Source organism: Cygnus olor, chromosome 4, assembly GCF_009769625.2.
Source record: "Cygnus olor isolate bCygOlo1 chromosome 4, bCygOlo1.pri.v2, whole genome shotgun sequence".
NCBI lineage: Eukaryota > Metazoa > Chordata > Aves > Anseriformes > Anatidae > Cygnus > Cygnus olor.
In genome coordinates this window covers 43,669,354-43,682,781 of record NC_049172.1, presented here as the reverse complement: position 1 = coordinate 43,682,781, position 13,428 = coordinate 43,669,354, and the positions used below count along the sequence as shown (strand labels likewise).

The 13,428-nt window shown below is 45.3% G+C and overlaps 1 protein-coding gene across 2 annotated transcripts in view; it reads left to right on the top strand.

Moving 5' to 3' along the window:
* The first annotated feature begins 3,429 nt into the window (after positions 1 to 3,429).
* FGF2 (fibroblast growth factor 2) overlaps positions 3,430 to 13,428 on the top strand; it is a 32,520-nt gene continuing 22,521 nt past the window's right edge. The window contains exon 1 of one of the 2 annotated variants that reach the window (XM_040556397.1): positions 3,430 to 3,664. In XM_040556397.1, the coding sequence (XP_040412331.1) occupies positions 3,478 to 3,664 (187 nt within the window). In that variant the 5' untranslated portion in view covers positions 3,430 to 3,477. The remainder of the gene's footprint in view (positions 3,665 to 13,428) is intronic. The other variant, XM_040556396.1, reaches the window with a different exon arrangement.

Genomic DNA, 13,428 nt, shown 5'->3' with positions numbered 1-13,428 from the left:
GGCAAGCTCTGGAGGGCTGTTGCCTTTGACAAACAAATGCCTGAGTGGGAGGCAATCAGCTTTGGTAGTGCCAGCAAAGTGAGAGAGAGTTTTTCCACTGCTGGCTGAGTGCTAGACAACAGAGGAAAATTTCAAAGGAGAGACAGCTTATCTTGCTCCTTTTGGCTAATCGTTACTTGGATGTGTACCAAAGAGAGAGATTGTGAAGCCAAGAAACCCAGAGAGCCGGGAACTGCTGGGATGGACTGACAGCCTGGGGCTGGTGCTCCTTTTCTAATAACTGGAAGCATTTCCTGCCTGCTGCATTGACACAAACCACCTGATGTTATGTCTTAGGGGGGGGAAGATAGATGAGCTGTGTTCATCTGTGCCTTTGCTTTCCAGGAGTTTTAACTCTTTTCAAAAGTCAGGGTGGGCTTATTTTTAATTAATTTAATTCCATGTAAATCAGGTCTTCTGCAGGTTAGTTTACTGTGCCTTTCAAACACCATCTTGCGTGGGTTTCTGTGGGGACGCAGTCCTAGCAGACTGAAGGACATGTGGCTGAAGCAACTTCCATGAAAGGGGATTGAAATTTCTTAGGGTTGTGGTATGACAGGATCTGCTGGAAAGTCTGGGAAAGTTGTAGATGTGAGTCTTGCACTTTGGATTAAAAATTAAAAACTAGAGCAATAAAACTGATGGAGTTTGTTACCCCCTATTTGAAATACCTCAAAAATTACTCTCAATTTTTTTTCTGTAACTAGGCTAACAATACAATTTATTTGTTCCTTTTTTTTTTAGGTGTTCTGAGTATGATGCTATTGAGGGTCTCAAGAAAATGTAAGCATTGTGTACTCAATAAAGGCAATGTTTGGACATACACATGGCCCATCGTTATCTACCATCAGAATGGGCTGTCTGTCCCATTTATGAAGTGCCTTGTGTTCCGAATGAGCCATAACCATGAGGGCAGCACCGGATAAAACAGGTTTGTCTCTCTAAGGGGTAAGCTATTAAAAAATCTAGCTGCATATGAAACAATACAAGGCAAACACAAAAAGGTAGGTAATTTAGATAAATGGTACGGGTTACAGAATAGGTTTTTAAGATTTATATTTGGAATGTAGAAGGAAGGTAGGGTTCAAGGCATTCTAACATGGAATATGTTTTAAGCAGGCCAAGAGAATGAGAATTAATGGGGTTGAAAACAGGGATAATTAATGGCTTGGGTGGAGGGGAAGTAGCTCTATGGGTGTAATTGTGCACAAGATCTGAGTTGAGGAAGGGTGGTGGTGGGGATAATGTGGTTGAGGCCACAAGAAAGGAAAATGCTACTGCCAAAATTGTTTTAGTCAATGTTAAGAGAAATGTTAATGACCATATCGCAAGGTTGGAGTGCAGAAGAAGTAAGTATGGAGAAAATAAAAATTGGTATGTTTTCCATTAGAAAGTGCGAAATGAAAAATATATAAAAGAGGGACAGATCTTGAGGTGAGTGGAAATACCTGAGAGAATATGATCTTCCATTTAGCTCTTGTCTTTTATTTTGAGACCCTACAGATAGAAGGTCCAGTGACAAGCTTCTAAAGAGCTCTTAAGCTCTGTAACTTTACTGGTAGCCACTTACAGCTGCACAAATTGTTAAAAGGATAATTTGGTAAGTAATTTGAGCTGATTAAAGAAAATCCACCCTGCTACCACCGGGTTGGGCCCCACCACACGGGCCAGGGCTCGGAAGAATCTGAAAAATATCAGGGCCCTGTCTTGTGAGATGTGCATTTGGGCTTCCAGCCAGTCAAGGCAGTGCTGCTCCAGGGTACAGGGATGTCCCTCTTGCCAAACGAAGGAGTGCTGGCTGACAAGGTGCTGAAATGTGATTTCCCAGGGCAGTGCTCAGAGCTGCATGAGGGCTGTGAAAGGCCTGTGTGTAGGTGGAGGCTGAGGAATGGCTAAGTGAATCTAGGAATGTTCAGTCTTTAGAAAAGTGGTTTTGTTGGGTTGGGTTTTTGTTTGGTTGGCTGGTTGTTTGAACTTCTTCCAGGTTTAAGAACAATGTTTCTTTCCCCTTTCCCTTCACCTGCCTGAACAACTCTCCCTTCTGAGAAAGAGACAAGGACTTGGGAAGAATTTATAGAGCAAGGACACAAAATGTCCTCATTACAGCTTCTCTTGTAAAAGAAGAGCAAGAGGAAACCAGGAGCATCTCCGCCATTGGTTTGACCATCTAAAACTCTCAGGTACAGTGATAACATTTGGATTTCAGGGAGAAATTGCAGAAAGCGTCAGAAGCAGACAGGCAGCAAGAAGCAAGAGCTGGAGAACACAAGGAGAGGGGGGATGCCTATGAGCGACGGGGCTGAAATCCCCACGTGTGGACAGAATGACGGCAGGGGTGTGATGCTCGGCAGTGCCCGTGGTGCTGCGAGGGGCGGCTGGCTGACACAGGGGTGAACCTGCGCCGGCCCCGGGCTGGGACGCGCCGTGCTCTGCACGCTCCATCCATCATGATTAAGCCTCTGGAGTGAGGGTGTGGGAAGCAGCGTAATTGTCACCAATTCTGGTAAAGAATTAGGATTTACGGCTTGCGAAGGAAGGGTCAGAGTTGGGACAGGAAGCTGACCAGCAACGAAATTACTTTAAATACGTGCTAGCAAAAAAAACAACATTACAAATGGCGTATGCAGGACAGCGGGTGTTGCTTTTGTGTTTGTTTCCCAGTGCAGGTTGTGGTATGTTGGCTCTGTGAAATGAAAAGGCCGGTGTAGCTGTCTGGGTTGGCGTTGTCCAGGGCTGCCTGTGCTGCCACAGAGGTGGGAGAGCGTGCCAAGGTGCAAGCAGCACTGCCCTGCTGCTGAACAGGAGACCGAGGGTGCAAAGCAGGGGTCTCGAAACAAAGCTCTGCATCCTCCCAGGTGTGTGCCGTGGTGGTGCCAGCCTCAGGCACAAAACACATGCTCGAGGGGTTTGTGCTTTACAAACTAAGTGCTCAGTTGGTGCAGAAACACTGGTCGGGCAGCTGGCGGGCCCGTGCCAGGGTTTTGTCGTGCTGCCCTTTTCGATCCGCTTTCTGCCGGTGAAGGGGCACGGAACCAGCTTCGCCCCGGTAAGTGCCCCCGAGCGAGGCGGCAGCTCCCAGGTGGCTTCCACGGCTCCGCCCGTGTCCTGTCACGCTGTCATCGAAGCCACCGAGGCCACTGCCTCTCCCCGCGGCCCACCAACCCCTGCCCCGTGCCGGGGGCCCTCAGCGGCCCGGCCCCGGCCCCAGGCCGCCCGCCGCCCCTCCCCGGCCCCGCGACACCCCTCCCCGGGGCGGGGCGGCCGGGGCCGGGGCCGAGGCCGGGGGAAGCCCGGGCCCTCCTCCCTGCCTCCCTGGGCGTCCCGGCCGGCCGGCAGCGGCGTTGCGCAGCTCTCGGGGCGGGCGGCGAGGCGAGGCTGGACGGCCGCGGCAGGGGACGAGGCCGCCCGGGCCGGCGGGGAGCCGCCGGGGCCCGGCGCATGGCGGCGGGGGCGGCCGGGAGCATCACCACGCTGCCGGCGCTGCCCGACGACGGCGGCGGCGGCGCCTTCCCCCCCGGGCACTTCAAGGACCCCAAGCGGCTGTACTGCAAGAACGGCGGCTTCTTCCTCCGCATCAACCCCGACGGCAGGGTGGACGGCGTCCGGGAGAAGAGCGACCCGCACAGTGAGTGCCCGTGCCCGAGCCGCCCCGACCGGGGGGCTGCAGGGGAGCCCGGAGCCTCCGTGCTTGTGGAGGCTGTGAAGTGGGCACGGGGGTCCTGCCTCCCCCGCCCTGCCGCGGGGAGTGTGCTGGGTGCCTCGGGGTAGGGAGGAGGTGCGGTTCTTCCTGCAGGACCACTCTCGCCGCACTCCGAGGAGCAGCGGTGTAGGCGTCGCTTCACACTCGGGAGCACCCTTCGGGCTTAAAACATTGCGTGTCGTGACTTTGTGTGTTCTTCATAAGGACGCACAAAACGCAGATAACCCCCGCGGATTCCAGCAGAAGCAACTCGTCCCCTGGCACCTGGTGCTTTGGGGAGGAGGAGGCTCCGAGCAGGGAAGGCAGGCTGCCCGCGGGCTGAGCGGGCGCTGCGGCCGCGGGACCGTGCCCAGAGCTCGCCTCTGCTTCTGCGCTGCCCGCAGCCCGCGCCCTGGCAGGTGGTCTCGCAGGGAGCACGGGGCAGGTGGCTGTTAGGGAGATGCCTTTTGCAGACCACAGGGTGCCTTGAAAACGTTCAGTGCGGACTCTTTTGCTGATGTAACATCGAGTTTTTGAAATGCACGTTGGCTTCAAAGCAGGTGCAAGGGGTTGCTGCTTATTTGTCTGATTGTCTTAGTGCAGTTCCTGCTTTCAGAAAATTTGTTATTTTACAAGGCGGGCGCCGTGACCAGGCAGTGGCCTGCCTGTGGGCTTTTGGCTTAAAGAGCAGGTAAAATGTCTTACTGTGACTCTTGGTCTGTTTCCAACCTGTCCTCTGAGCAATAGATGCACAGGTGGGGCTAAACTCCAAGAGACAAGGAGGAGAATGATGTGTGGAGGTGGATAAAAAGGCAACAGAAGTTTCTGAGACTATTCATATTCCTTTCCAGTTAGAACATTGCGCATCTGAAAAAAAAGAAAAAAAAAAAAGCTTTTTGTACAATTCCAAAGAAGTATTGCAACAGACTGTTCCCGAATAACAGTATTGCTAGGTTGGGCTTCAGTCAGAGGCTATTTTACTTTGTCACTCTTTGGTAAAATTGTTTTATGTAAGATGGGATGGATGAAGATATATATGGAACAGTACATGTAGAGGAAGTTACAATCCCTTGTTAGTCTGACTAATATTCTTACAAAAAGCTAGGAAACTTTCAGATTTCATCCAACGTGTTTTGCATTTCTGACTCTCTCAGGTAGTGGTTTAAAGGGAAGTGTTACTTGATGTTGCATGAGCAGTAACAAAATATATCTATTTCAAAACAAATAAAAAAAGTTGTAAACTATTGCACATGGACTTTTCCAATGTTGGTGCCTAAAGCAAGGCATTAATGTACCACATACCAGCCAGTGGTCTGGTCTTCACACGTACCGGTCAGTTACTGCGTGGGATGAAGTCTGTCCTGGAAAGCACACAGTAATATATTCAGCTTGATTTACCTTTTTGTATTTGGGAAATGTGGAAATTCGTAAAGAAGTGTGTTTGGTTCATAAAGCAGGTCTTCTTACCACGAGAAGTAGCTATGAGAATTTGCTGGAAATTTGATGCAAAGCAAGCCAGTGACAGGGGTACATGCGAGACTGAAGCTAGGTCTCCAGATGCTGTCAGTGCTCGCAGGTGCTTACCTCGTACAGTGCTCTGCTTTTTGTGGTGAAAAAAGCCAGTAGCCCTGCGTGCTGTTCTGTGCTGCCCTGGCTGGGCCAAGCTGCCCTGAATGTTGTCGTCGTTCTTTTTCATCATAAGGCTTGCCCGTGATCATCCCCCTTTTATTTTTAATGTTCTGCCTGAGCAATTCTAGTTTTTTGTTCCTGAGTCTTTCTAATGTGTGTTTTCTTTTCCCATTTAGCCTTATCGATACTAGAGTTTTGAACTGCCTTCTCGTGCTGCTTTCCTAGTAGGGAATTATGTTTGAAAATCTTTCTGGTGTTGATAATACCTTACTGATTCCATCCTATGCCTTTCCCTTTTAAGTTTCTCTGGTTTCCTCTATTTTTTTTCCCTGTCATTTCTTTCTGACTCCCATTTTGTATCTCTACCTTTTTCTTCTCTGTTTCTTCACTGTTATCTGCTGATTAGTATTTTTTCCTCTTTCATTGGATGCCTGTCTCTCTTTTTGAAACCCCTTTCTCTTCCTACCCTTTTTCCTGTTTAGTGAATGGTGGCAACAGGTAAAGGAAATCCTGAGTAATTAACCACTGATGTGGCCTCTGCCCTGCTCTGCAGAAAGTCAGCTACTGGGCGCTCTTCAGGTACTCCTTAGCTTTTCACTCTCTGGTCATCTGCAGAAAATGCCTTGTTAAAAAGAACGATTTGTAAGCATGGTACAGCTGGCCACTTCTCCCACCTGGTGGGGCTTGCTTCCAACGGTTGCCTATGTGCACAGGAATGCCACCACACGTGAGCTGCTCCTCTCCTTTTTTCCCTGGTGTCAGGCTTTGCAGGGACACTTGCTTGGGGACAGTCCCACTCCCTCCTCCTTTCCTTGCTATCAGAAAACAGCTTTTTTTTTTTTTTTTTTTCCTGGAAGAAGTCAGTTCTCAGAAGCAGAGAAATTAGTGCTTGGCACGTCAGTGAGGCGTGTTGCTACGACATTACATGGGTCACATCTCTAGCATCTTGGTTTTAAGTACGTCATTCAATACAAATCTGTACAGTGTTGAACTCTGATCTGGTGAACGCTGCTCTGTGGAAGTCCCTGTGAAATCTTGTGGTATTCCTGGCGGGTCACGTTGGCATGACAGATGGCAAAGAGAAGACGTAAATCTAAGACAATGTGAAAAGACTTCAAAAAAAATTAGCAAAGAAAATAAACACCTCAAATCATGAAGGCTTTCTAGGTTTAAATAAAAGGTTTTATAAGATGATTTTGAAAAAAGAAATGTATTGGGTGCCGAGAATTTGGTTTAGAAAACTAGTTAAAGGACAGTTAGGAGAGATTCTTGTGGTAACTGCTATTACAAAGTAATTATACAAAATAGCATTTGATTAGCAGATCCTCATTTTTACTTTTAAAGGGAACCCTTGTTTTAGAAGGTGAATGACTCTCCCTTTACGTTTCAGACCCAAGTCTAATCCTGTAAACAAATTTCCATTATCCATGTCCTTTTTTGCCTCCCCCATTCTGCCGCAAACACTAAGGACAGCTTGTTCGAAGTATATAGTCTGTTTTATGTCTTGGCATCAAGAGTTTTGACTGTTTTACACTCACCCCATTCACTTGGGTTTATTCATAATTGCGTCGTCAGTGAAATGAAGGAATGGAAGTTTATGCCCTGTGTGCTGGAGGAGAGGAGTCATATGATTCACGTAGCGAAAGAGCAGGACAATACATCTGCGATGGTCGATATTGCCACATCAGATGCGTGCTGCACAGTGACATCAGTGAAGTGCCCCTTTGGACACACCCGAGGGATTTCTGTTGAGTTTTTTTCCCCCAAAGAGGTATGTTTCAGACAAACAGAAAACAGAAGGCACTTTCTTAGGGTTTTGTTGTGTAAAGCAAAACAAAGAAACATGTCTTGTTGTTGATCAACAACTTTTGGTTTATATTGTGGAAAAAGTACAAAGAAGCCAGTCGTCTTGGAAAGGCTTTCAGAAACTCTCTGGAGGTGTTTGCCTCGAAGAGACTACAGTGCTGGTGACGGGGAAAAGCAAGGGGAATGGGAAAGGAACGCTTAGCCATACATTTTATGAAATGTCTCATAGCACAGCTGGTTTCCCTTCGGTTTCCCTCACTGAGGAATGGTCGGCATTTGTATATTTCCATAATTTCTCAAGCTGCTCTATTTCATGACAAGTATAAAACAAGGCATCCAAGGAATCCTGAGCCATTTTCGTCCACTTGTTAATGAGATGACAAGGCTCCAGTCAGTCACTCAGAAGGGATTCAGCAGCGTGAGCTTTATCAACCCTGCAAATGTCCGAAATACCTTCTTTCTGCTCAGTACCTAATTACCTTTCCAAAAATATGTCAAGAAAATGTAAAATAGGGTAATATTGGTCCAGGAAAATTTCTTCTGAAGAAAGTTCTTTTCATTAGTTCATTAGATTCTAATCATAGTTGTTAATGTTATGAGTTATTTGTATCATAACATTTAAATGGTTAAGCTCTAAAGGTTTTTAAAATAATGTATTGAAGTATATGCTTTTAGAGCATAGCAGCTTAGTGAGGAAGATACAAAACTTACTGGAAAATCATGCAAATGGAAGAAAACGAGTTAAGTGGTTTAGTGTAATGGTTCAGTACCCAATGCTGAGTTTTATATAGGTGCTTAAGTTATTTAGGACTCAGAAGATCTCTCCTGTTTTGGTGTCCCATGGACGTGGCCAGAACTATTAACAGGGCATCCTGTTCCAAATCCTATTGGTAGGTGAGAGGTGACTTTTTTTTTTTTTGAAAATCTGGCCCTAAATCTAAACGTCTGAATATATTGCTTCTACCCACGTCTCTCTGAAAGCAGACTTATTTTGCATTACCTTTGATCTATTGCACAGACCTTAGCTGTTGTGCCAAACACTAATGCTTTGCGACATAGTCAAGACAGAAATTCTTCCCGGCTCTCAGATGTAGTTGGCTTTAGGGAATGAGGTAGCACAGAGCCTGCATGCAGGAAAGTTGGGAATGTTTCCTGTGTGTCTTTGGCTTACTTTATTTGTCACTGAAATTGTCACTGAAATACTGGCATAATGTTTTCTCCATGGCGCTGCAAGGTAAAATAATTAAATGAGGGACAGACGGCCTACGGTGGCTTGGCACACCGAGGCAAGCATGCTGCCAAGGGATGGGATGGATGTTCCCTCATCTGTCATCACGTCTGCTAATCCTCTTACTCAAAATTGGGCAACTTTTACCTACCCCAGAGGTGTGTGGTTGAGTAGCGGGTGCGCTCTGAAGATGGAGTGAGGCAAATGAGAGATGCCCTCAGGCAGGCAGGGAGTTGTCCTGTCTCCTACCTGTTTTGTGCCTGGGTTGGATAACGCTGGTTGGAGCATGGAAGGTTCCCAGGGCACGGCTGTCCACGGGTACACTAGAGGGCAGGATTTAGCCCTTAAAAGTTCTTACGGGCCTTACAAATTGGGAGTGCTGAAGGTACTTAAATACTCATGTTAACAGAAAAAACAGTCCAACTCATGCGTAGCCATTACACAGCTATAATGAATGGCAAATGCAGATAAAATGCAGATAATATGTAGGATTCTGACAGAATATACTCAAATTATGGAGGTATTCACAGAAATGCAAATATTTGCAAAAGCTATCTTTGTGGTCCCCTTCTGTGGATATATTAAGGCTTTTGGTAAAAACTCTGCAGCTACACAAATATAATATTTGGTGAAGACACAGTGAAGACTTTCGGATGTTTGTCAACTTGCTAAAATAGAGCTACATACACTTGAATTGCTCATCAAGCAAATGAGATCAAGCAGCTGCTAATGTTGTTTGTTTTTTTGGCTAATAAATGCTCAGAATTTTGCAGCTGATCCTAAAAAGTTTATCTTGTGGTGGAGGTACATTGAAAAACATTTTACAGAAGGTCAAGTATTTTAGTAGCGATTTTTATATGTGATTTCTTTTGACTTACTAGATCAAGAGCAAAAATTGCAGTTATTGAATTAAAAGCTGTTTGTTTTTTTCTCTTTTTTTTTTTTTCCTAATGCAAGTTTGGTGTATATTACCAAGGATTTTTTAAAAGGTGTTCAAGTTCATCTTCTGTAATAAAAGCAAGAGGAGTGCCAAGTACACAGGCAGTTGAGTGGGCAAGAAGAGATTTAGCATTGGTTTGGGCAGTTGAATTAACAGTCACAGGAAAAGCCTGGAAAAATGCCCTAGTTTCTTGTTCAGTTTCCACAGATTACATACACCTATCGTATTTTCTGAAAGGCAGGGACCTGCTCCACCCCTGTTTTGAGGGACAGAATTCCATTTAATTATTCTTCAATTAATTAGGCTTTCAATCTGAATTTTAAATCGTCATCTTTTCACTGACATCTTGTTTTGTAAGCTACTCCCAGCTCCCTTAGTTTGCCATCATATGTGGCAAGCAGTTTATAAAAGTAATTATCCGGTGGTTTCAGCACATTTAAGGCTGTTAACATGCTGAAGTGAAACTTGTAATGAGACAGTTTCTTTGAAAGTTTTTTTTCCCTGAGCTCAGTTTTTATTCCCCAGAAAAATATTTTCTGGTATTTCCTCATTCGTTCAAGCAGTTAGAACTGAATCAATGAATCTATCCGTAACTTGTGATTTGTGAAATTTGTATTCTGATTATTGCTTTTTTCTTTTAACACTCTTGGGAGCATTCTTCTCCGATCACTGGCTGCGTGTTTCAAAATACTTGGGAGGTGATCAGCTGTACTACTGATGTATAACCCTAGAAATGGGGGAGCTTTTTGACTGTTTGTAGCATCGTGTTTGGCGTAATTACCTACTAAAACCAGAATGAGCTATATAACTGTAGTGTAATTGGAGAAAAAAAAAAAAAGAATCCTGAGGATGCTCAAGTTATCGTTCCTGAAAAAGCAGATAGTTGCATGAAATCTCTGATTTGGATATTTATAGTAAGTGATATTTGAAATATTTATGGCACAACTTTTGAAGCCCAGAAGCTTGTTATGGGATTGCATTTCAAGTCTGATTGGGAGTAAATAACCTTTACTCTTATTAGTATCCATTTAAGACGGTGCATTTCAAAATAAAGTAGCTGTCATTATTTATCTTTTTCAGTATTTTGTTTTGTGACAATATGTGGGTAAACTGGAGTTCCTGCCTGCCTCTTCTGTTGCCTCCTGACTTTTCAATAAAAATATCTAAAGGGTGACTGTCCGGAGTGCTGATGCCATTTCAGGATTATTATCTTATGTATTTGTTTTGTTTATTCAGGGTAGGGTCAGATTCTGACTACAGGCTGATATGCTTGTCCGAGTGTATAAATGAGATGATGTCTACAAAGCTGGGTGGAGGTCATCTTACACAAACTACCATGGTACACTTCTGGTTGAGTGATCCTGTATGATATTATCACTCATGTTTGACTTTTAGAGCTCAAAACCACATTTCTTGAGTCATTCAAAGGGGAAAGATATTAAGGATTGTAGGAGAAGTTAAATTAGGAACTAGACTCTGTAGTCATTTGCAATAACAATATGATGTCGGGTGATGTTCCTGTGTTACGGAGCTTGTAGCTTACCTTTTGTGATGAGACTTGAGCAGGTTTCATAAAATGGTAGTCATCTGGATTCCAGCTGTAATGTGAAAGTCACAAAATCCTGATACTCCTGGCTATAAAATCCTGCGTGGTGGTGTGTTTTGTAAAAGCAAGGAGAGCTATCAGCTGCGATACAGCTTGAAATATCTGTAGTCTGTTTCTCAGATCTTTTCTTTCTGCTCTCCAGCTGACCAGTGTGGTGCCCATGATGCTCGGTGCCCCCTTGGAAAAGTTTTTGCACCAGTGTGTTTTATTAATATAAGTCCTCTTGCCATTCTGTGTGTGGTGTAGCCCTGGGGTTATTTTTCCTGATAAAGGGTGTCCTTAATACTCTAAATGTACTGGCAAAATAGGTGAGGCTCTGGAAGCAGGCGGCACAGCATCTTGGCTGCTGTGTGGTATGCCTTGTTGGGGGAAATGTCGGTAGCACCTCTTGAGACTGGCACCATTTTTTTTGGCAGACTCTATCTTTTCTTGGTGATTCTGGATACTGGGGAGTAAGTACTCAAGTCTCTTGGGTATTTCAAATTTCCGCTTTTTGCTTTTTTTTAATCTTTTTTTTTTCTTCCTCAGTGTTGTATTTGGACGTCACCTGTTACTCTGTCAGTGCTGACTGACCAGGAGGTCCTCTGGCTAGGTACTTCGGCTGACCTAAGGAGTCTCTGCTGCTAAAAGGGGTGGTCTCTTCCCTTTCCCCCTGCCCAGCTTCAACTGTGCTGTAGTTGGCACCACTTCTAGCACCAAGTTCACCAGCAGGCCAGAGGTTGCACCTCTATTACTTTTCAGGTTAGAATAGTCATTTTAGGGCTGTTTTACAGTGAGTGTTTGCACAGGCCCACAGCTCTGGGAAGAGCAGGGCTGACTCTGATATTTCTGGATGTAGAGTTCGCACCTGTAGAGTAGTTTTGTGCAATGCTTCCCTAGGACAGTCCTGTTGATATCTATGGGTATCAACACCTAAGAGGGGTACCTAAGAGAGAGGGATACAAAAACGAAAGCATACTTTAGTGTGAAGAAGCAGGCAGCAAGGGTCATATAGAAGATGTATGGGGAGAGGCTGTCATCTGTGTTGGCAGGTCTCTTAGGGTATCCTGCTGCACAGACATGTCAGGCAGAACAGTTTCTGGGAAATAGCATGTGGGTTCAGTCCATTGGCATTCACTAACTTGAGTGGAGCAATTGGGATGAACAGCTAAATATGCATCTGGCCTTGCCTCTTAATATGTATATGTGAAGGATTCACTTCATGGTTTTACAAGTGTTTACAGGATCCGTATGGACGTTTTACTGACAGAAATGTAGTTTATTTGGGAAAATTGAGGGAAAAAAGGCCCACAATGTTCATGTCCTTAGAAGGTTCATAAAAGCTGAAGTGGTCTACAGCGCTGTCCTGTGTTTGCAGTTTTAACTTATCACCAAGAAGAAAATGTAGTTGTTTGGAGGGAGAGACGTCAGGCCTGCCTGGTGACTTGGTGTGGCACAAGGTGAGACGGTGCTGTTGGTGGTGCCGGTAGCCATAGGATACATTGGGGGCATGTTTTTTGCAGTTAAGTCAGGAACAGTGTGGAGATTTAAACCAACAAACAGACTGAAACCCTCACAGTACTGGTAGTGGGCTGGCTGAAGCAGCAGAGAGCCGAGCAGGCTTGTTCTTACAGGCTGCAGATTGTGAAGTCTCTCTTCTCCCGTCAGGACAGTGCTTATGTCCCTTCCAGTATGATATGAAGGTGTTCAGAATAAACAATGCACACTGGGTTTTTATTTGGAAGAAGTGGAAGACAGGGAAGTGACTTTGTCGTGAGTCTTTCTGTGAAGACTCTGGTTTGCTGTTATTTTGGGTCGGCAGTGATTGACAGCTGCTGTCCTTTGTTGGCCTCATGGTGTGCAGCCCGCGCTGTTCCCCTGAGGGTGCGTTACTTAAATGTCACTATAGGGTGGGTACACAGCCTGATGGAAGGGGATAAAATAGATGGAGGATGAAGTAAGGCTCTGGGCTCAGTGTTGTCTTTGCATTGTCCTTGCAGCAAACTAGGTGAACAGGTACCAGTGAAATGCTGTGTGCATGTGCGTGGATTTTGATTGCTTTTACTTGACTTCTCACAAATATTTATCGAAGAGTCAGCAGTTGATTCTGATAAGCCATCTTTTCATTGGTGCTGGAGACTGGGGAAGTGCAAAAACCAACATGGTAACTGTCTCTTACCCTTTTGGCTGGATTCAGAGCAAATAGCTCCAAAGGGCAACTTTTCAGCTCCTTATCTATCAGCTTGTTGTTTCTTCCTTCTCCCTTCAGCTGTGCTGTGTCCCTGGCACCCTGAACGCATGACGCAGTTCCTCTTTTACCACTGTTTCAGACTCTCCTGAAATCCAGCTGATGATTCTTCTTGGCATTTTCGAAATCCAGCTTTTCCTTTCCATCTGTAACACTTGAAGCTTATTATATCTATGAGGTACTATGTCATACTGCTGCTGTGGCAGCCTTTCCCTTTCATCTCATCTGAATCAGTTGTCCACTGCTCTGACATCCCTAAAATACTGTGTGCTAC